The 23,070-nt window shown below is 45.5% G+C and overlaps 1 protein-coding gene across 27 annotated transcripts in view; it reads right to left on the reverse strand.

The window, feature by feature from the left end:
* SCRIB (scribble planar cell polarity protein) overlaps positions 1 to 23,070 on the reverse strand; it is a 1,329,907-nt gene that overhangs the window by 267,246 nt on the left and 1,039,591 nt on the right. For 14 of the 27 annotated variants that reach the window (XR_011278687.1, XM_069621824.1, XM_069621823.1 and 11 more), the window contains 2 exons: positions 18,694 to 18,819; positions 8,028 to 8,138 (listed from right to left, as the gene is read on the reverse strand). The exons of 5 other annotated variants lie outside the window; for them this stretch is intronic. Coding sequence is in view for 21 of the 22 variants with exons in the window: in XM_069621824.1 (XP_069477925.1) it covers positions 8,028 to 8,138; positions 18,694 to 18,819 (237 nt within the window). In the remaining variant the exon portion in view is untranslated. The remainder of the gene's footprint in view (positions 1 to 8,027; positions 8,139 to 18,693; positions 18,820 to 23,070) is intronic. 8 more of the 27 variants (XM_069621832.1, XM_069621828.1, XM_069621844.1 and 5 more) reach the window with 4 other exon arrangements.

The raw sequence follows: 23,070 nt of genomic DNA on the forward strand, positions 1-23,070 counted from the left end.
GTTCAACTGAAGTTCGTGGAAGTCAGAGCGAGACCAGTGATCGCACTACAGCTGATTTCCATTGGTTTCCCGGTTTGATGTAGGTATCGTTAAACGGACTTCCCTTTGCCAAACTACTGAGTCCTCGTTATTGAGTTGTGTCGGAAGTGAATCCTGCACCCTCTGTCCTCACATGGTGCAGCTATCGCATCTTACAAGTTCTAGAGGGTGAGCGCTGACCTATGGGCCCGTCAGTGATTTCCTCTCCTCATGAACACTACATACTTATCCATTCTTACGCAACTCATCCGGTCTATGTAACTTATCCGCTCTAGGCATTTGTCCGCTTTGCGCCCTCGCATGCTTTACACACTCACCGCTCCCCGCACTCGTCCTTTCCACACATTCAACTGCTATATGCACTCATCAGCCCTATAAAGTCATTTGCTCATACGCAGTTATCGGTACTATATACTCATCCCGCTCTATACCCTCATCCCGCTCTATACGTTCGTCAGGTATGTACATTCATCTGGTCAAGCGATCTACACACTCTCCGCACTTCATACTCATCCGCTCTACACACTCATCGGTTTACGCTCGTCCGTTCTGCACGTTCATCTATTCTACGGATTCCTGCCTTCTACTCCCTTCTCTGTATTTACGCACCCATCCGGTCTACACACCCATCCGGTCTACACATTCTTACACTTGGCGCATTCATTCGTTCCACACGCTTCATCCATTCTAACTTCATCGACGCCATTCACTTCGTTCATTCATCATGCGTTACATCCATTTCATTTGTTTTTAATCTCCTTACCGTTTCTGTATGATTTATTCTTATTATCCACTTCACTGCTTTGATCTACTTCACTCCTTTAATTCCATTTGTCCTTTTAGTTTATATTAGGGGTTATTAGCTATCGATGTTCGCATTAGGTAGTTTGTTGGTTTGGTGTCGTAGAGATGCTGTTAGTCTGTTTGGGTTAGTTTGCGTACGGGTTGGTTTTAGGGGAAGAGCCAGGTTTTCAGTAGTTTGCGGAAAGAGGTTAAATCCTCAGTTAGGCGGATGTGAGGTGGGAGTGAGTTCCACAGCGTGGGGGCCAAGGCTGAGAATGATGATCCACCTAACCTGACTTAGTTTGTCTTAGGTATGAATAGGAGGCCAGCTGAGCTTGATCTTAAGGTGCGTGGAGGGCGATAGGGTTTTAGCTTGTCGAAGATATTGGGGTCCGGTTTTATGCAATGCTCGATGGGAGATGCATAAGATTTTGAAAGTCACCCTTCGGGCCACTGGAACCCAGTGCAGTGTCTTAAGGGCTGGCGAGATGTGGTCTCTTGGGCCGAGCGCAAGTAGCAGTTTGGCTGCAGCGTTTTGTGCCCTTTGGGGTTTATTCAGTTGGTAAGCGTGGACTCTGAGGTATAGAGGGTTTGCGTAGTCCAGCCTTGATATAACAATTGATTGGACCGCCGAGAGTCTGTTGGGGAAGGAGAGATATGGAAAGATGCACCCAAGGGTTTTAAGGTGGTAGTGGCAGGACTTTGAGACGTTGTTGACTTGGTGCGAGTGTTGGGTCAGAGTCAAGGGTGCATCCAAGGTTTTTCACTGAGTTGGAGGGGCTCGGGGAGTTGCCCATGGCGGATGGCCAGGGTAGTGGGTGAGGAAGAAGGTTTGAGTTGCCACATACCATGATTTCCATTTTGGAGGGTTTTAACAAGAGGTGGCTTTGGGTCATCCAGAGCTCTATGTCAAGGAGGCAGGAGGCCAGGTCAGGAGTTGGGTTTTGCGTGCAGGAGTTTTAGAATTAGTTGAGTGTCGTCAGCGTAGTTGTAACACAGGATGTTGTGTGAACGAATTATTGGTGGGAGGGTGATCAAGTAGAGATTGAACAGGAGGGCAGATAGGCATGCTCCTTGTGGGACTCCCGTGTCGACTGTTCGGGCTTGGGAGGAATAGGTGTAGAGTTTTGTTATTTGGTCCCCATCTTTGAGGAATGAAGCTATCCATTTAAGAGCGGTTCCACGAATTCCTAGGGAGTGGAGGCAGTCCAGGAGCAATGAGTGATTGTGTCGAAGGCGACAGATAGATCAAGAAGGAATAATGCGGCGCATCCCGCGGAATCTGCCGTCATTTTAAGGTCATCCCACATTGAGGTTAGGGTGGTTTCAGTTCAGTGACGGGCTCTGAAACCCGATTGTGCGGGCTCTAGGAGATTGTTGGCTTTGACAAAGGCATTTAGTTGGGAGTAGGCGGTTCGGTCAATGAGTCTGGCAAGGAACCTCGTATTTGAGATTGGGCGATAGTTTCTGGGCACGAGAGGGTCGAGGGAAGGTTTTTTTTATTAGAAGTTTGACATGAACCGTTTTGAATGCGTAGGGAAAGATACCAGAGGAAAGGGAGTCATTTATGATGATCTTGCGTGTTCTCCTGCGCGGGTGGAAGCGAACATTTCTTTGAGGGTTGTGGCCGGGCAAGGGTCCAGCGGAGAGCCGGTATTGGACTAAAGGATTCTAACGTCGGTTGCGTGGTGGTCGCAGGCGGTGGGTTGGCCGGTATGGGGGTGGGGCGGAAGGGGGGAAGAGTATTGGCTGGTGGATGTAAGAGAGCCAGTTTGGTGGCTAGAGGGCTTTCGAGAGCTGTGGTGTAAAAGTGGACAGAGAGAGTCGCACAGTGATTGTTAGGGGGTCGGCACGGTCGTGGTGCATGCCGGTTTGGTGAATTCAGAGAAGATGGGTATTTACTATCTGTTAAAGGTACAGTGAGCAAAAAGCGATTGCAGAAAACTCATCTCAAAGTGGGAAAAAAACCACAGAACAGGTTATCATGCCATGTTCCTTCTGGAGAGGAGCACCTGCTACCTTTTTGAAATATTAAGTTAAGCAATACCTTTTCCCCCCACAGTACCTTTGGTTTGAAGAAATGTGTGTGGCTATATTCTCCTCGATGTGGAAACCCTGAACCTGACCTCTGGATTCCTTGGTCTAGTGACGAAAGACAGGACAACGGACAGGGTCTCAGCAGCAGCCTCGAGGAAGGACCTCTGGCATGGATTTCATCAGCTTCTCTGGTCAGTCCGTGGGTTTGGCACCTTTTCTGCAGCGCCAACAAAGGACACGATTCGCCAGACCAATCTTCTTCCATTCACGGAGTCCTGTACTCTGGTGAGGGTACATGGAGGAGTTGGATTGTGTCTCTGGAGGTTCACCTGGAGATCAGCAAAGACTTGGACGGATTCGGCCTTGACAAGATGATGCACTACAATTGAGTCTGAGGTCTCCTAGTATTTGCACTTGCACCTCTGGAACGCCACAGCACCTTGGGAGATGGAGATTGTAGTTCGCCTCAGGGCTGGTTGGTCCCACCATCCAAAAGGAAGCAGGCCTCTTCTGAGTTCCTCTGTTACATAAATAGGTTCAGGACAGCAGTGGTCACTTCACAGTTTTGCAAAGGGTCTGCAGGCGTCTATGATCGCTGTCTTTGGTTACTTCAGCTTCCAGTGGTCGACTTGCCTTTCACCCCATGAACCTCACCTTTTATTTAGTTTCAGCAGACACTCCGATGCAGTGTTTCAGCAGTTTACAGAAAGGGCTGGTGGCTGTCCAATCTGGATAGCCAGAGCCCCAGTGGGATGTGGTTCCATTCAGGAACTCAAGTAGCCAAAGAGCAGGGGAGTGAAAATCTCCTCCCCCACGTCCTGCTTGCCCAAACACAATGGAGCCTAGGCGGGGAGACCCAAGGGTTCCCACCAAAGGCAAAACACTCACACAGACCCTCCACCTCCCAGAATGGTAAAAGAAGGGCGAACAAAGAACAACCCTAGTAGAAATGGTGAAACAGGAGAGAAGCCCCGAAGTTAGTACTTCGGTGCCCCTATTGTGCACAACCAATCCTGTGAATACAGTCTGGGGTAAAAAATAGCACAATAGTCGGGAGAACACATCCACTGCCACCAGCCATAACTAGAAGGTTGTCTATGTGACTAAAAGGTCACATGAGCAGAGAGAAGGGGGATAGTAAGTACTACCATGGCACTACACATAATATGGTGTGTGCCAATCTCTCAGAATATCAAGTTTTAGGAGAGACACAAAGTATCTCTCTATCCTTAAGAACAGTAAAATGTAAGGATAAGGTAAGAATCTCAAAGGAGAACCCAAAGGGTTCCCAGCAACACTGCACATAGAGAGCTGTGTGCTTCAAAAGTAAAATACAGATGCCTTAAAAGAGCTATGGAGGAAAGTAGACTCCATAGAACAGGTAAAAAACAGAACTTCCAAAAGTCAGAGCCCATAAGAATGAATGAGTGGGAAAAGGCTTCACCCATTCAGGATATAAAGAAAAAGGTCCAGAAGACCAGCAAAAAGTGCTGGGAGTCTCACTAGGATAGGGGATGCAGCATAAAAATGATAAATCTCCCTAAGAATCAGAAGTCCTCTCCCTCGTTGCAGTGGCCAAACCCATACCAATGCTCAGGGAGACTTGAGAGAGGTTTACAAGAAAGATAAAGAGAAGCCTGGAAAAGACATGTATCATACATATGTTAAACGAAAGCCAAATAAGGTAGTGAGATGTTTCACTTACTGCAAAGAGTTGAAGAGACTGATACAAATGGTCTGCAAGAATGCTGAAGGACCACCGTGGAGAGCTTTTAGAAACCAGGGCAAGGGAGTCATTCCTCTGGCCCTATTTTGAAGGGATATTGAGACAATAACTACTACTATAAAACTGGAGCACAACACCAGGAGAAGGGAGTCATTCTCCTGGTGAAGGAAAAACAAACTTTACTTTGAAGACTTATGTTTTGAATGTTAGATTTGTTGGTTTCTGACCGAGGATTTTTTATTTGGACAGACATTCTGACAGTTCACTCAGGTTTTCCAAGGTTGAGGCAGGGCTAGCCCCTTAGAAGTAGGGAGGGATGGGTTTTTCTTTCCTAATAAAAATGTGTAGCACCAAACATGACCCCTCCTTGTCAGTCTGCTTTTACACCCACACATAAGCCAGGGGATTTCTCTGTAAACCATTTCAATTGCATTCCTTTCAAGCTGGGGGCTGACTGGAGGATTTATCCCCTGGTACCTCCAATGTGGCCCTTTCAGGTCGAGACAACCTGAATTCCAGACCTCTATAGCGTCCGCTGAGGCGGCAGTGTTGCACTGGGCTGACCGGGTCAGCAAGGAGTAGACCACCCAGCGCTCGCTTCTGTGCTCTTTGAGTGTTTTGGGCTTTAAGGGGTTGCAACCCAGGCACCAGTCCCTAGTCCCTAGTCTGGTCCTTTGAAAAGCAGTTGGTTACACACCATGTGTGTGTCCTTTCAAGGGAATTTCGAATTGCACTCCAGCCAGAATTTAAGTGTTTACCATGGGTGGTGAGTATAGAACATGGCTTGTAAAAATATGCGAGTGGGGAATTCGGGGCATTCTAGTGAAACGTAACAATCCCCTCACCCGTTTCACTACTTTAAAGCCTGGTCAGCGGTTGCTCTCAAGCGGCAAACAAGGTCTCCTCTTCTAAGCTTAACAGTGAAAGCTGCTCGGGAGCGAATGGAGAGGCCAAATGGCAACACAAGACTAAATCGTTCTCTACTCCACCCCTTGTGTGCATGGTAGTGGCTACCAAGGAATCTGGCATTAACTGACCCCTGATCTATATTGGGTGTGTGGGTGCTGGTCGCGCCTTGAAACTCTTGTGTATAGGCGCGTTATAAATGCCATATCATATCATATTTTCTCAACCATACGGTTGAATGGTTTTATTAACACAGGGTTAAGAAGAGATGGAGTGATTTGCTTTTCACCAGCTTTCAACAGAGGCATATATTGGCCAACTGGTTTCTTTTCATGGAATATGTCCTCAATAAAATCTGGGTGGTCCTCTGACTCCTGTGTGTAAATCCCAAACTTCTGTTCTGCTCTATTTAAAAGGTCATTACATACAGAGATTATCTGTGGGTGAGCACACGATAGGCGTGTTTTCAACATCTGGTGCTAAAGCTATGCACTCATCGGGTCAGACATACTGATCTTAATTGGATACTAGGCCCTCTGAAAAATCATCTTGTTGATTAAGGTCCATTTCACTTTGTGTTTCCTGTAACTTTGACCTCTTTAAACACAACCCTCCGACGGTGCATCATGCTTTCTGTTAATGGGGTATTTTTCCATTAAATTCCATAAAGGAAGTTACTTTGCCCATGGTCTCCTGAAACCTTTGCTTGATTCATCTATCTGTGGTGGGTAGATGTCCTTGTATGTTTACACCCCCACCCTAGCCTTTGATAGTCATTTTCAACCATAAATGGTGTGCAGGGGTAGACATGCTTTTGTGTAGTTTTACCCATTCCGAAGTGGACGTTGAATATTTTGACTTCAAGTGTTCTGCTGAGTCATGCGATTTTAGTTTGAGCCCCATTTTTGCACGTGATGCTTTGAGTTTACTTTTCAACATCAAATGGGGGGCGTTATTTGTGGGCGCATCAACAGACTTTCACTGCCAATGCACGCTAGCTCGACGTAGATCACGCCTCATGGTGTCTGCATTTTATATGGGCAGCATTCTCTTTTCCAGGTGTGGCATTCTCAGTCCACCCTTTGGAGCTGTGGACTGACAACGAAGAAACACTTGTTTCCTGTGTTATTGGTTCTATGGCATCACTCTTGAAGCCATGCTACCCTTTTCGGCTTTGCAGTTTCCTGCTTCAGTGGGTGAATTTGGATCTGCTTATGTTTTGTACAGAGCCCCAGAGTGTTTTAGGCTTAAAGAGTTTACAAGCCGCACACTTTTCCTCCTTATGATCCCTAGAGACAACTATTGAACACGGTGCATCCACCCACGAGAATGTGTTGTTACAGGAGGGACAACATTTAAACAGTGTTCTCCATTACCCCGCAAGCAAGGGTGGCAAACATTAAGTATTTGGGGGAATTAAGGCATTCTAGTATGCCTTTGAATGTGTTAATCCAACTCCACCCCCCTCTCTCTCCTTAATGTCTGCCTTTTGACCTGAAGTCAATGGCACCAAGGCGCCATCATTTTGCATCAGAATGTTTTCAAGCCACGTGAAACAATCAGCGAATTTCAGATGTTGACCCTTGACAGATAAACTCGATGTCGAGCGTTATAAAAATAGGACTATTGCTCTTCAATTCTGCCTGTTTGCTTGCAACCCAATGGTGAAAAAGACCAATCCGAGGACGTCTATGCATGAAGGAGCATGGGTAACTGTACACGCAGGAGATCGATCGATCGAGATCTCTCTCTCTCTCTCTCTCTCTCTCTCTGTCTGTCCCTCTCTCTCTCTGTCTGTCTCTCTCTCCGTCCGTGTCTGTCTCTCTCTCCGTCCGTCTCTCTCTCTCTCTCCGTCCGTCTCTCTCTCTCTCTCCGTCCGTCTCTCTCTCTCTCTCTCCGTCTCTCTCTCTCTCTCTCCGTCTCTCTCTCTCTCTCTCTCCGTCTCTCTCTCTCTCTCTCTCTCCGTCTCTCTCTCTCTCTCCGTCTCTCTCTCCGTCTCTCTCTCCGTCTCTCTCCCCGTCTCTCTCTCTCCCCGTCTCTCTCTCTCCCCGTCTCTCTCTCTCCCCGTCTCTCTCTCTCCCCGTCTCTCTCTCTCCCCGTCTCTCTCTCTCTCCGTCTCTCTCTCCGTCTCTCTCTCCGTCTCTCTCTCCGTCTCTCTCTCCGTCTCTCTCTCCGTCTCTCTCTCCGTCTCTCTCTCCGTCTCTCTCTCCGTCTCTCTCTCCGTCTCTCTCTCCGTCTCTCTCTCTAATTAGAATACAACAGCTGCAGGAACATAGGTCCCTGGCCCACAGGAAAAGTGAAAGAGTAAACTGCATTGGCTTAAAAGAAGGTGATTGTGTGTCTGGTTGCATGGAGAGTAGGGCAACAGCAATAATTTGAATGGGAAAACACTGTCTGAACTTGTTGGATGGCCTAATATTTAGCCAACAGCCGAAATAATGCATACATCTGATTTTTACCTTCCTACTGGCAGTTGATATGTTGTTAACAATGAAATGTTCACTGCAGAAATGTTAGCAAGACCATACTACAATACCTGCAGCTCCAGCACCGGCTGCGCCACTGGTACAGCCGCAAAGGTCTTATACGCCTGTTTGATATTGACGGGGAACTCATCTGGAGAAAGCGGGGTGGAAAGCCCTGGCTGCTGAGAGAAAGGCAAGGCAGGAAGGGAGAGAGGAGGGAAATTAAAGGAAAGACAAACAAGGGGGAAAAGGAAAATTCAGATATAGTAAATTCAAAGCATAACAAGGATGCGAGTATAGGTACAAGAGTAACAAAAACAGCACACTCTGGACACAGCACTGCAATCAAAGTGTCCATACCAAAGAGAGTACACAAATCACACACACTTAATGCAGTTACTTGACGGCACCCCTGTTGTTCTCATGCTCCAATTAATAACCCAACATGAGGAGACGGGTGAACCTTGTTTCGGCTAAGATCCACGGGATGAAATATTTTGGACGAGTAAAGATCATACAATTAAAAAATGTTTGGTTTTCAATTGTTTTAAAAAATATCACTTTTATAACAAACACCTGACCTACTCGACTGATTCAAAGCACCGGCACCAAACAAGCATTGTACCTTTTCAGGCTTCTATTCTACATACTGGGCATAGTGGAAGTGCCAAACCTATTCATATGCCATGAAACTCAAAAATGATCACAAAGAGGCTAACCAAAGACATTACCATACATAGCATAACAATCCAATCTCCTGCATTATAGCCTACTCACCACATATTAGCATTTTCACATTCATGCCGTTATTTATCAGAGATGCACTCAGTGCACTGTTAAGTCAGCTCAAAAAGTAGCCTGACACGAGCAGTCTCTGTGGCTTCTTGCAACTCTTAAGGAGTTTTATGTAAATATTGAAGCAAAACAAAGTGTAAACGCAGGCCTACTTTAGTCAAAATCGTGTGTGTTAAGGACCCCACATAATCCCCACATTGCTTTACATTTTTCCCCTGTAACTGGCTCTTAACAATACAATACGAGGCAGCAGTGAGGGAGAACAATGTCTTGGATCGTTTTTGTGGTGCTCACCTGCAAGGGCTATTGAACTGGACACGATTAAGTGATAACGAGAGTCCATTGACAGAACAAGGCACTGCATATCGGCTCACATAAGCGGGCGGCTGTAGCACTGCTGGAGGATTCATTAAAAGTGGTTTTCGGAATGGACCGAATTTAGAAGACCGTTGTCAATGTAATTCAATGGAAGTGTCAAGCTGTCCCACAGCTGGAAGTAACAATGGAAACAGTGACCTCTCCTCCTCCATCAGAAACTGCAGACTGGGGGTGACAGTATCCCCGCATCACCTTTGGTACTTGAAAAGGATATAGACCAAACCTTTTGCCTTCCAAGTCTACTGGTGCATGGCAGTTCCTCTACTTACCTTGCTTCACATCTTGTTTGGGGGAAATGATCAGTTTCTATGACTGTTGGTGTAGGGGGACTGGTTTGCGTACCACTGCACATAACACCCTTGAGTGAAGTGTGGTAAGGGTACTTTGTATCCCTTCACCCTCTGCTTTAGGTAAGCTTTCTGTTACTTGCATGATATCCAGGACAAGGTACAATTTCTTTTGGTTCACTTTACTCGTGTGCACTTTTGCAATTTGCCACAAGGCCTAGAAAACCATTTACTCTAAACTGGCCGTGCCACAAGGTTTCGCCCTGTCCTTTGGCCATCTATCTTATCTTTGGACGTCAAATATTCTCAAACTGGTTGAATACTTGGTTGTCTTTTAATTCGCTTACTACTAGGTCTATTTCTGACCTTACATTATTTTAAAGTAAAGTGTTGGAACACTAGAGCCAGATCACCCAAAAGGTGAATGTGTATATATATCAGTAGGGAATGTTTAGTAATTTAATTACCTGTAGCTTTTAATAGATAAGAGCGGTCTTATACTTTTCAGATGGATTTCTAGAACATGGCCTGGTGGACAGATTTTAGGAGACCACCCTAGATATATAGTGAGCAGGGTAACTCTGGGAGGTTAGCCAAAACTCAATGTAGCAATGGAGAGCAGTCTCAGGAGTGTGAGAGTGGGGTCAGAGGTTCATAAAATATCCCAGTGAAGCCCACAAAAATTCTATATTTATTCTAGGACCAAAACACACACTGAAAAAATGTAACAAGCAGGAGATAATACTGCGCAACACTCAATCAAAAACATTTATACAGTCACCATCGGTTCTAATACGCATTCAATGACTTTAATTAAAAAGTGACGCAGTAAGATGCAACCGAGTCACAAATAATATGCACTAGCTTCAGAAGTGAAATCCCTATGTAGAGTCGCACCATGTCCACAAAAGTCACAATGCTCCTCCCCAGAATGCATCTGATGCAGTAAAAGTACTTGTGTTGCTGAAATATTCAAGGGAAGAGATGCAAAAAAGTTACTGGTAAGTAAAGATGTGCTCTTATCTTTCATGTTTCACTGCCCAGGTGAGACTACCAAAAACAGCAGAACAGAAGGATACAAATACTAGGTCTCAATGTTATAATATGGAGGACAGGGAGAGAAATGTTTTGCATTTACTTACCCTCCTGACACTGAATTTTCCAGAGGACTAGATGGGTCAACTGGGTGTCGCTCGAGGAAGGATTTCCTGCTGTTGGTTTCGGTGAGAGGTGCACCGAAAAGAAGGGTGCAAGTATTATTTCTGGTCGGAACAAGGAGCAGTGTGCAACCCTTGGCAATGGAGAAATGCAGAAAGCACCTATGCAGACCTCTTCAGGACACTTTACAGGATGGGGGAAGACAGCCACAGCACAAAGACGACAGCAGGCATTATTCCAATCGCGGTTGAAGACCTTCCGCAGCATGACCCTTTGATGTTGGGACACTGAAGTTTGGTAGCAAGGAGACTTGAACCACAAGTTGGCAACCACTAAAGTTCCAGCTGCAAATATGAAACAGTGACTGTTCTAGAGACGTAGCCCACTGGAGAGCTGTTCAGTCCATAATCCAGGTCCACTTGCAAAAGTTCAGGACGGCTGGATCCTCGAGAACACGCAGTGACTAGTTGGTCCCACTAATCGAAGGGTCGAAGCACCGTTCAGGGCCTTTGTGGATCAGGTAGTCCAACAGGACTTCACAGAGCCAGACGCAGCAAGGGAGGCTGGGCCTCTTCAGGATACTGCTTTGGATTTTCAGTCGGCTACTCTTCTACGTGGGATTCTTGGCTCAAACTCGGATCAGAGGAAATGGCTGCAGGGGTCCTCTTTTCCAAAATACAGCCTGGAAGCAAGTCCAAACCCACCAATAGTAAGGATCTGCACCATTCAAACAACTAGCCGCAGAGGTCCAATCGGGGACCACTGTGGGTTTCAATCATGTTCCACACCCAGACTTTCAGGCATGATGGATATGGAGTGGGACAAGACAGTCCCGCCCCGTTCCTGAGCCCCAGACATGCAAAAGCATCACTAGCCAGCGAAAGCAGCAACTTTCCCAGGCCAGTGCATGATCTTATACGGGATTTCCTGACCTGGCAAGGCAGGAAGAAGGGCAAACACCACTATGGTCAAAGAACAAGCAAAATTCTCGTGGCCCGGCCATTTTGGGTCGTTAGCCACATTTAGTATCCAATATGCGGTAAACCAAATGCGTCCACTAGATATATCACACACATTGTAAAAATTATCTGTTGCCACCAGCTTGTCTTGAGGCACATATAGCCCTATGGAGGACCCACACCCATGCACAGAACATAGGAGCAGTAATTGTAACATCGGAATGCAATGGGGAGCGATATGCTCCACAGTCAATGAAAAAGAGGGTGAAGGATACAACACTGCCACTAACCAACCCTACTAAAAAACACATCTTTCTGCATACACCTCTCAAACATTCAACTAAACACAAGCAGACCTCTACAGCACTTTAGGGAGAATTCTCAAAAATGTGCTAATTCCCTTCATCTTAGAGACCGCCAGCAACTTTGCTGGATTTTGAGGACTTGATTTTATGGAGTCTAGCCAACTCCATAGGCATTATCTTTTCATGTGTGTCACACAGCACCCTCAGTGCAGCGGCACAGGGAAGCCTTTCAGGCTTTCCCATGGTTTAAATACGTTCTCTCAGTGGTCGAAGTGTACGCAAAGTAGTGGAACTATGTTCCCTACTGGCCTGCACCGCTCCCCACAAACCCCATCGCCACACACCCTCCCAGGCACAATACAAACACCAAAACACATGTTCCTGCCGTTTAGGGAAATGCTCAGGGCAGTGCTCTGAAAGTGCAAGTTTCAACTTCTCCCTATACTTTTATTTTAAAACGTAACCATTCCGGAACAATTTATTTTTTAAATAAAAGTATAGGAACTGAAACACTTAATTAAAAGAAGTAGAGGAGCACATCTCGTGACTGCTCCTGCCCACTTCGAACACTGCTTTCTCTGGGATAAACTGTGTCCCAGAGTAAGTAAAGTGAAATTGACTTTACTAGTCTTTAAATTCCTAGACCCAGCACACCCTATCTTACAATAGAGTGCTGGAGGGGTTACTAATTATCCCCTGTGCCTGGATACTCCTGTAGCAGTCAAATGCTACCCTTTCCTCTTAGAATGGCTGGTGGCAGTGATTTTATAACGAACTACCATGATTTTGCCAACCGCGAACTATTGATGGCTCCGGTAACGTTAAATCGTGGGAGCCATTTTTTTCAAGATGCCGTCTGAGCCCCCTTTGTTTAAACAGGTCCCGATCATCTTTTTGCGCCTTTTCTTTTTGGAAAGGTCCTTCTAGAGTTGGTCTCTGTGCACCAAACCAGATTTGGTCTCTTTGTTAATTCGCCTTTGGTGGGCTTCAGGAGTGAAGACCGCCTCTGGCGCCCAGGTGTCTGGGGTGGGCAGGAAGTTAGGGAGGTGCCCGAAACTCCCTGTGCTTAGTCTACTAGGAGACCCAAATGAACTCTGACGATTGGCTGGCTGACTGTCCGGCAAGGACAGCCTCCCTGCTGGGTGAGTGACAGCTAGGCTGGAATAAATGGGAGAGAACTGAATAAAAGGAGAGTCTCTTGGCTTGGAAGGCAGTCGACCACACGAACGAAGGAACCAAAGAAGAGCTTGAAGAGGACAGCTGCTACAACTCCTGGACTGTTGGTTTGCCCAGTGAAGCCCTGCTGCAGGTCCGAATAGCCAAGTTTGCATCGACAGAGAAGTCCCAGCAAGGACTTCTCCCTTTGAGTTGGTGGGACCAATCAACTCAACAGTAAGCCACCTGGATATTCATCTCAGAGCTGGTTGAATTTCCTCAGAGTGCTGCAGGAAACCGTAGAACCAGGGAGAGAGACACCAGTTTGTGTGCTTTACTTACAATCACCGGAATCAGAGATTGCCAGTTGCAAGCTTTTGATTGTCCCGGTGCAGTGCAGGCGTGCCCCGACGTCCTCCCTCTTTTCCCGACGACTGAGTCCCAGGAACAGCGAGTTACTGCAGGAGCTGCCAGGAACAGAAGACTTCAGCTGCCTCTTGTTCTTCATTTGTAAGGTACTGGAAAACCAGACAGAGTACTTACCTCTCGCGGCGAAAGTGCTTGAAACTTTCGCAACTCACAGGCCTAATCAGCTTGAGACCCAAAATATGATTCTTCTTGCTACAAACTACTTCTAAAACAAGTGCAGAGACTTTTCAGTTTACTTACCAGAACTGCTTTATCCTATCCAAGACTTTAGCCCATTGAATTTGGCCTAGCCTATTGAATTGAATCTTCTGGTGAACTCAAAATATTTGCACTGTTCCTCTTGAAAAAGTATTCTGAATGCCACAGTAAGATCTTCATGTTCCCAGCACCCTTGTTACTAAAGTTAACTGATTGTAGGTTGTGTCTGTTGGCCATCCCAAAAGAGTCTTCTCTGATTCAGAAACTTAGAGTGTACAGTATTCAAGTACATTTGTGTGTTATATGTGATTGCCTCCTTTTAAGGAATGCTTTATTACTGTCTGGTTCATAAATTAGTAAGTATTTAACCAAGAAAGCTCAAGTGTAAGTTTATTTGAACACCTGTGATTGTAGACCTCTGTAACATTACAGCTCACATTCCTTCTTGAGATAAGCCTGGCTGCACAACTCGTGACCAAACTGTGTGGTACAGACTCAAAGGTTGGTTTTACTTACACCTGTAGTCATAGTTGCTTATAGTGTTCCCAGAGGGTACTGCATTCAAGTTTTGCCTAACACAACACAACAGACCAAACACACTTTACTACACCACACCACACCACACCGACACAAACCACACATAGCCTCGCCCAACAGCACATAGGGGCTACCAATCGAAAAACATCACGCTCAGAGAAAGTTGTAAACCGAACTGAAGCTGCCAATAGCACATCAGAGCTCTCTTGCTCTTTTCTCCCGCTCACTCCAAACAAACCCTCCCCTATTCCCATTGCACTGCATTCCAAGATGCTGGGTGCATTTTAAAAATTTAGAAAGTGTAAAAAGTCAAAAAGGGAATCCATTTCCCAGTACTGTGTCTGAAGGACTGATCAGTTTCCCCATAACAAATGAATAAACGGCCAGGGGAATGAAGCTGAAGACTTCAATTCTCTGCAAAAAGTCAGAACATGTTCCAAAACGTTTTGCTTTTGTTTTTGAAGTCCATAGAACTTTGCCAAAAGGAGGACTTGATTTTTTTTTACCTGGAAAGAGTGAGCCTTTTTTCCCCACTCATGTATTTTGATGTGCGTTTTACATTTGTGTTGTTTGATTATGGAGTTTTACATAGCTCCATAGGCATCATCTTTTCATGTGTGTCACACAGCACCTTCAGTGCAGTGACACAGCAATGTCTTTTAGACTTCCCAAAGATTTAAATAGCTTCTCTGGGATAAACTACTGTTTCCCAGAGAATGTAAAGTGAAATTGACTTTACTAGTCTTTCCAAATTCATAGACCCAGCACACAGCATATTACAACGAAGTGCTGGAGGGGTTACATAGTATCCCCTGTATTTACATACTCATGTAGCTGTCAAATGCTCCCCTTTCCTATTGAAAAGGCTGGTGACAGTGGTTTTACAACGAACTACCATGATGTTTCCCCGACTGTGAACACGGTAGCTAAAAATCACGGGAGCCATGTTTTTCAAGATGGCGCCTTAAAACCCTTTGTTTAAACAGGTCCCGGTCTTCTCTTTTCGCAGTTTCTATTTGGAAAGGTCCTTCTAGTGTTTGTCTCTGCGCGCCAAACCAGGTTTGGTCCCTTTGTTCGTATTCCTTTGGCCGGCTTCAGGACTGAAGACCGTCTCTGGCGTCTCGTCTGAGTGTTTGGGGTGGGCAGGAAGTGAGGGAGGTGCCCGAAACTCCCTGCGCTTAGTCTCCTAGGAGACCCAAATGCACTCTGGCGTGATTGGCTGGCTGACTGTCCGGCAAGGACAGCCACCCTGCTGGGTGAGTGACAGCTAGGCTGGAATGAAAGGGAGAAAACGGTTTAAAAGGTGAGTCTCTTGGACTGGAAAGCAGAGTTAACCACTGGAACGAAAGAACCGAAGACGAGCTGGAAGAGGATGGCTGCTGCAACTCCTGGACCGTTGGTTTGCCTGGTGAAGCCCTGCTGCTGGTCCGAATTGCCAAACTTCATTCGACAGAGAAGCTCCTTCAAGGACAGCTTCTTCCTTTGAGTTGGTGGGACCAATCAACCAATAAGACACCTGGATACCATTCTCAAGGCTGGTTAGGATTAACCAGCGAGAGGGACACCAGTTTGTGTTCTCTAATCTACAGCTACTGGAACTGAAGTGACTCCATCTGGTTTGCTTTCTTCAATAATCCCGCGCAGGAGTCCCCTGACGTCCTCCCTCTTGTCCCCACGACTGAGGCTCAGGAACAGCGAGATCTGCAGGACCTGCAAGGAACTACGACTTCAGCAACATTTGTTTCTTCATACAAAGGTACTGTGCTAACCCGATTGACAGAACCCCACTCTCGCAGTGACAGTTGGTGAAACTTTCCCAACTTGCAGGCCTAATCAGCTTGTGACCCGAAAAATTAATCTTTTTCATCTAAACTACTTCTGAGAACTTTTGCAAAGACTTTACTGTTTGATACCAGAACTGCTCTTTCCTATCCAGAACACTAGCCCATTGACTTTGGCCTGACCTATTGACTTAAATTGAACTCTTCTGGTGAACTGAAACTATTCGCACTGCCTAGAAAGTATATGTGATCTATTCTACTTACTTTTGTCCTTTTTGCTCACTGCCAAGTAACTGAACTGCCATTTGGCTCCTATTTCAGGGGAGCTCAAACTTTCTCAAAAGTTTAGAGTTTTGTATTTAAGTGTATTGGTATATCATATTAAGTTGTCTCCTTCTAGTGAAATGTTTTCTAAATGATTGTGTAATAAATTACCAAGTGTTTTTACCAAGAAAAGTGTCTACTTGAACCACTGTGATTTAAAGTGTTCTGTGGAACTACTTGTACTGCTCACATTCACTCTTGAGATAAGCCTGGCTGCTCAGCTCGCTACCAAAAACTGTGTGGTACAGATTTATACCAAAGGTTGGTTTGGCTAACACCTGTAGTCCTAATTGTGTCTAGTGGTCCCAGAGGGTATTGCCTGCAATTCTGCCTAACACCCCTCCTATCGGCGCAAATCCAACGGTCGCCCTCCTCATTGAAAATAGATCACATTTTGTTGAAGTACATGAAATGAGTGTCCAGTACAAAATTTCGATCTCCAAGGGCTCCTTAGCCTGAGGGGGCAGCCAACAGTTTTGCAACAGTAGGTTTCTCCTTAGGGTTCCCTCTCTAGGGCTTTTAGCCACCTTGGCGTCCTTTGTGCCAGTCGGACTGGATGCGGTTGGAGATGTATTGATCTGCGGCATCGAGGTGGTGCAGTACTAGCTGAGGCCTTCTCATAAACCTTGAGCATTTGGGGTTTTGAAATCCTCCCACTTCCTAGACACACCCTTTGCAGGGAACAACTTACCCCTTTCGTCCGATGAAGAATCGCGTCTGTTATTTCTTGTGCGACAATGAGGAGTGATGAGATTTGCTACGGGAGTGCAAATGTTTTTTTCTCAATTTCTTATGGCAACATCCATTACAACACTTCTCGGGCGTCGGCACTCGGTATCATGCTACGATGATCTTGGAAGCGGTTTCGCCAGGGGCTTAGATGGGGGGCTGCCGAGTGAAAGTTTAGCTGACCGTTCCTTCACCACTTTTCAGTTGATCTCCAAGCAAGCACCACATTTCTCCTTGTCGTGCCCAACACCAAAACACCACAACGATAGTATGTGGATCTGAGAGGGACATTTTGGAGTTGCAGTCCTTGCAGCGCTTAAACCGTGATGGCTTTGGACACAGTATGGAATACTAGAAATCGAGCATGTTCCGAATAGCGTGATGAGCACATGGAAAAAAGGAACCGAGGTGTGGGGGCGTGGTACACCATTTTATATGACGTTCGATCAACGAATGGAATGGCCCTGTACGAGGGAGTCATTAACGACATCGAGCTGTACTCTCTTGTCCTTTGTCAAAAGAATTTCCGAGCATCTGATGCTGGATAGCTACCAGGATGAGGAATCTGATCTGTGGAAGAATGCAATCTATTGAAATCTTCCTCTTGCATAACAAATTGTAGATAATGACTGTTGACAAGAAACATGAATTAATTAGTTCTTGTTGAACACAATGTCTTCAAAAAATGAACATTCCACAGCAGAATAGGGGCATGTATAGCCCAGTGTTGCTTATTCCAACAGGTACCTTACAGAACATGATATCTCAGAATACGGTAAGTATTGAAAAGTTTATTCAAAGCCTTTTCAGATGTGTGCCGTAAAAGGCAGTGATACAGAACTTCAAAAGGCATCAAAACAAAAGCACACAACATGGAGAACATGAAAGTTCACATCAGATTACAATACCACCAAATTAAACCACTACATAACAAATGTGATCCCAAGATATTTCTATAAAATGTGTTACCTGTATACCAAATAATATAGTAACCAATGCCTGTGCAGGCAACCTAGACAAAGCACATATGAGAAAAATGACCAACAATGTGATGAATTGCCCAGGAAAGCAAGGACCTTTTAATGACTTTAAAGCAGAGAACACCTAGGACTCCCAGCACCTGAATGAAGCAGATCCAGAGCAGAGTAACAATGCCTTCAGGTATACAGCATCTCAGGCCTGCAAGCATTTCTTCAACATTCCATCAGAACCCATATGCTGAATGCAATAGACTATGGAGGAAACTCACACTATCACATTTCAGAAAGGGTGGAAAACGTGCAGGGACTTCCTATGGCAATCACAATCTTGTACAAAATGAAGTTCCAGAGGCCAAGCTACACTAGATGGTGATGGTAAGGATGGGTTAAGAAGGGTGACACGAAGGTGTGAATGGTTGTTTCCTAGGAGTGGACTTCCTCTTCCCAAACTGTCCACAGCTTTCCTCGAGTTAATACATTGGCCTGCAACCTGTTGCTCTCCAGATGTTCTGTACTACGACTTTCATCACCACTGAGGCAGATTGGAGTTTAAGTCCAATACTTCTAGACAGCCAAAGGTTGCAGACCGCTGTGCTAAAAGATTTTATCATGGATCGTGAGAAGTAGTCGGTTATCCGATAAAAATAAAAAACGAGCACATATAAAAGGCCATGTTGCAAGTGCATGAAAGGGCAGAACGCAGTGGGACATGGGGCACTTACAGAGTGGTGTATGCTGGAGGTAGTCTCTGGCTGCTGGAATGGGTTTGGGCTGTTCCTGCCCTCTGTGCTTGGCGGAGTTATGGTCTGCCGGACCCAGGAATGAGGCTGAATGGCACCAGGTTTCGTCTGTTTGCCAATCCACAGTCACACAAGTACGAGGAGAAGCATTCAGGCATGAAAAGTAGAATACAGAAAAACAGGAGCAAAGAGAAATCAAGAATAGTACAAGAGGAAAGAGGTACACGGAAAAAAGTGAAAACTCAAAAGTTCAACAAAAAGCGATCAAGAAAATCAAGCGCAATAAATTGGCATGCATGAAAGAAATCAAAGGTTTAACATAGGAACGAAAAGGTAAAGAACAGATTAAACAGGCACAATACGAGAATGAAACAGAGCAAGAACAAAATAGAATAAAATGTTCTAGTATACAAGGAAGAGAAATAGGCTAATTAAAACCAATGCAGTCAAATATAAACAAGTGAAGTAGAAGAGATGAAAGCAAAAAACTGGTGAACTATCACAGCTAGTAGTGAAATCGTTTAACCAAATGTATTACTGCAAAACTGTCAAGGATTTGGCAAGCCTAAGCCACATCTAAATCTAATCTAATAAGAATAACTGAAGTGCAATGTATCCATAGTCCCACGCATGCAATTACCTGAACATACCCCTACGTCAGCAGAGAAAGGCTCACCCCTTTCAAGTTCCTTCCCACTGCAACCCCAACACAGTTGAGCAGTAAGGCATGCATGCAAGAGTTGCACATTATCATAATGCAGGCACCTAACCTAAAAAGACATTTGATTTGAATAGAGCTCCATCACAACATCTGTTTACGTGAACAGGCTAGATTTAGTGTTCACTTTCCTTTAAAAAAAAAATAACAAAACGATCTCAAGTTCATTTAAGAAACTCCTGATATCTTGGCTTCATAAATCCTTTAACAAGTGGATACCTCGGCTGGAAATGAAAATGGTGTAAACAAATATTTGAAACCAGGGGGTTTGGCATGTAACCCCCCCATCTACATAGCCACCCGACGACAACTTGAGTTTGTGTCATTTTTAGCATGAAAGTCAAAAGACTTGACAGTTGAAGTGGCAAATTGGACACACAACAGTACTGACAAATAATGAGATTCAGAGGATAAAGCTGGGCTCGGTTACCTGGCCCTAAACCATTCTCAATCAATGGAAAACAAGCCAAGTATAACAAACTAGGGTTGACGGATGCAAGAGCATTTCTGATTGTATCTGCTTAGATTCACATGCTGTGCATATGGTCTGACATCTAGTGGTAACCGCATAGTATTGCATCTGGTTTTTCGACTGAAAGGGGACCTCGGCATAGGCGTGTCTGAAACACTATCCCTATCGTGACGCGTAGTGTACCCAAACTCCCTCACGCGCCGAGGTCCCTCAGACTTTATTTTTTCTGCCATGAAGGAGCCCAATGCTATTGTGAGGGAGTACATAAAGAGAAAGTAGTAAGACGTCTATGTACCTTCCACCCGAGCGGGGAGGCAGGGTGGACGCATATGAATCTAAGCAGATCCAATCATCAGAAATGCTTTTACGGTAAGTAATGCATTGTCTTCTGATGTTTGTTAATCTGCTTAGAATCACATGCTCTGCATAGACTAGCGAGCAGTACCCGGAGTTGGAGGTGGGTTGTGAGAAGGAACAGTAGAGAAAAGATGTCTTAATACTGCTTGTCCCACCTGAGAATCAGATCTAGAATGAGTGATTAAATAGTGTTTTGTAAAGGCTTTGCAAATGGACTCAAGGGGAACATTTGCAATGAATGCTATGTAAGCCCCAGTGCCCAGAGGAGCGTGCTCTAGGCTTGAAGGGCAGTTCTCTCTTAGCAAGAGTATAACAGTGTGATGCATTTAACAATCAACCTTGAGATAGCTGATTTAGAGACAGGATCCCTTTCGCGACCAGCTGCCACTGAAACAAAAAACTGGTTGGTCTTCCTCAGTGGTTTCGTTCTTTCGAGGTAAAACATGACTGCCCTGCACACATCTAATGTGTGTAGGCTTCTATCAGCCATGCTAGTGGGATTCTGCAAGAAAGTGGGTAATTCAATTGATTGGTTCACATGGAACTTCGAGATGAATTTAGGCACAAATCTTGGTTGAGTGTGCAGAACCACCTTATCCCTGTGGACTGTAACAAAAGGGTCTAGAACTGAAAGGGCCAGTAGTTCGCTAACCCTTCTAATAGAAGGGATAGCAACTAGGAAGGTGTTACACTTCAGGCTTCCCCACGGGCCTCCTTGCAGAATATGACTTCTTTACAAGCTCCTCTATGGACCAGATACAGGCTGCCATGTGACCTGTACAAACTACGACTGACTCCGAGTCAGCTGACACGTCTTGTACATGGAAGACGTACGGCAAGACACTCCCCCTTACGTCTATAAAACCACCATCTTACAAGGGGCTCGTTGCTGCTAATTAGCGTTACAAGCTGCAGGCGGTTACGTCCGTTACTTCGTGTTTTCCCACACAATTCCTCATCTGAACTCCTGGTTTTGACCCTTGCATGACTATTGGATTGGCTTGTCTCCTCCTTTATTCCTGTCCTGCTCGTCTGGTTTTCTGACTCGGAACGTTACTGGATCCGGCTCCCTTCCGTCTTTTGCGGTACTTCATTCCAGGTTGCCGCCTCTGCATATGGAACCAAAGCGGAGAACTTGCTGTCAACTATCCAGAACTTTTCTACACCTACTCTGGATACATGTGTGCTCAGGCACATACTTAATTGGCAAATCCCATCTCTGCTACTATTTCTCTCTAGGACTTGTTTGGATATTTTGTCTCCTGTTGGATTCTGGGACATTGAGTGACTATCTTGTGAACTTGTCTTCAAGTGCATATAAACGCTCTGCTGAAACTGCAGCAACCCGGCACTAGTGCGACCCTTGTGCCGTCCGGGGCTACTTCCCTATACTAACATTCCTGTTTGTTATTTTCTCCTTTCGCTGTCTTCTGTTTCCTGGATTCCTTTCCTCAAAATATCCTTATTCAGGTTAGTTACCCATTCGATATACAAGTTGGCACTGATACTTTAAAAGGCTCTTTTAGACCATTCCCACTCATTGTGTTATATTCCTTGTAGATCCACCCCAGGGAAGCTCCACTCCAATACCTATCTAGGTAGTTTTCACATTTAATTCAACTGTTCTGACTACTTGCCTTAACCTTCAACACTGTCTAATATCTTTGTATTCCTTTGCAGCATTGGTATTGGCGGTGTGTGTTCTCCCCGCTCTTTTATTCAATTGACACCTCTATCCGTCCCAACTGAAACAGCAGAGAGGTACATTGTAGAAAAGAGCTCCTCTTTGAGGAAGCCCGAGTCTTGTACTCAGGGGAGCTGGGATGGAAGGCTGAATATCGATTCTTGTACCACCATCATCTCCAAGGTCACTCCTCTGCATCTTCGGCCTATTTCGGAGTGGTGAGTAACAGAAGGACGTCTTGTAGGTAAAGTCTTTTAGACTTGCTTTATGCATTGGCTCAAAGGGAGACCCCATGAGTCTGGTTAAAACCACATCTGGGTAGCTGGGTTAGAAATGTGGGGTGAATTATATTAACCTCTTCCACAAAAGCCTTAATAACAGGTATTTTCCACCACAACACTTTCTGTTCTGAAGTAGTGTAAGCTGATAGAGCAGCTAGATGAACCTTTAGGGAATTAAAAACCCAACCCGAGTCTAACAAATGAGTTAGGTACAATAAAATGTGGGTAGGCGAGCAGCCAATGGGATTGGCGCCCATGGTTTTACAACGGATGACAAAGCGTTTCCACTTACTGGAATAGCAATAACGAGTGTTAGGTTTTCTAGCCTTCCTGAGTATGTCCATGCATCTCTGAGGGAGTTGAAGGTGTCCAAACTCTACGACCTCAGGAGCCAGGCCGTTAAGTTCAGTGTTTGCAGGCATGGGTGTAGTGTCTCCCCTCTGTCCTGAGACAACATGTTGTACGGGCAGGGTAGTTTCACGGGGTGGGGAGGGGAGAGGGACATTTCCATTAGATGAGCGAACCAGGGTTGGGGGGCCCACATGGGCCCAAGATCATGGTAACTGGTTCCTGGTGCATCTTGTGCACTATCTTGTTGAGTAGGGGAGTCGGGGGAGCATAGACACATTTCCCTGACCCCGTTATCCAGAGTCTGTTCCCCTTGGATCGGTTCTGAGGGTAGCTGGAGGCGCAGGGATTGGGCGTTCTCCCGAGTTCCTAACAGGTCGATCTCTGGGAAGCCCCATTCTGTGAAGACGTTGGAGACAATGTCTTCGGGCAGATGCCATTCGTATTCTACGGGCAGTGGGAAATATCTGCTGAGCACATCTGCTAGAAGATGGAGTTC

This window comes from Ambystoma mexicanum, chromosome 5q (genome assembly GCF_040938575.1).
Source record: "Ambystoma mexicanum isolate Mex_15411 chromosome 5q, UKY_AmexF1_1, whole genome shotgun sequence".
Taxonomy (NCBI): Eukaryota; Metazoa; Chordata; class Amphibia; order Caudata; family Ambystomatidae; genus Ambystoma; species Ambystoma mexicanum.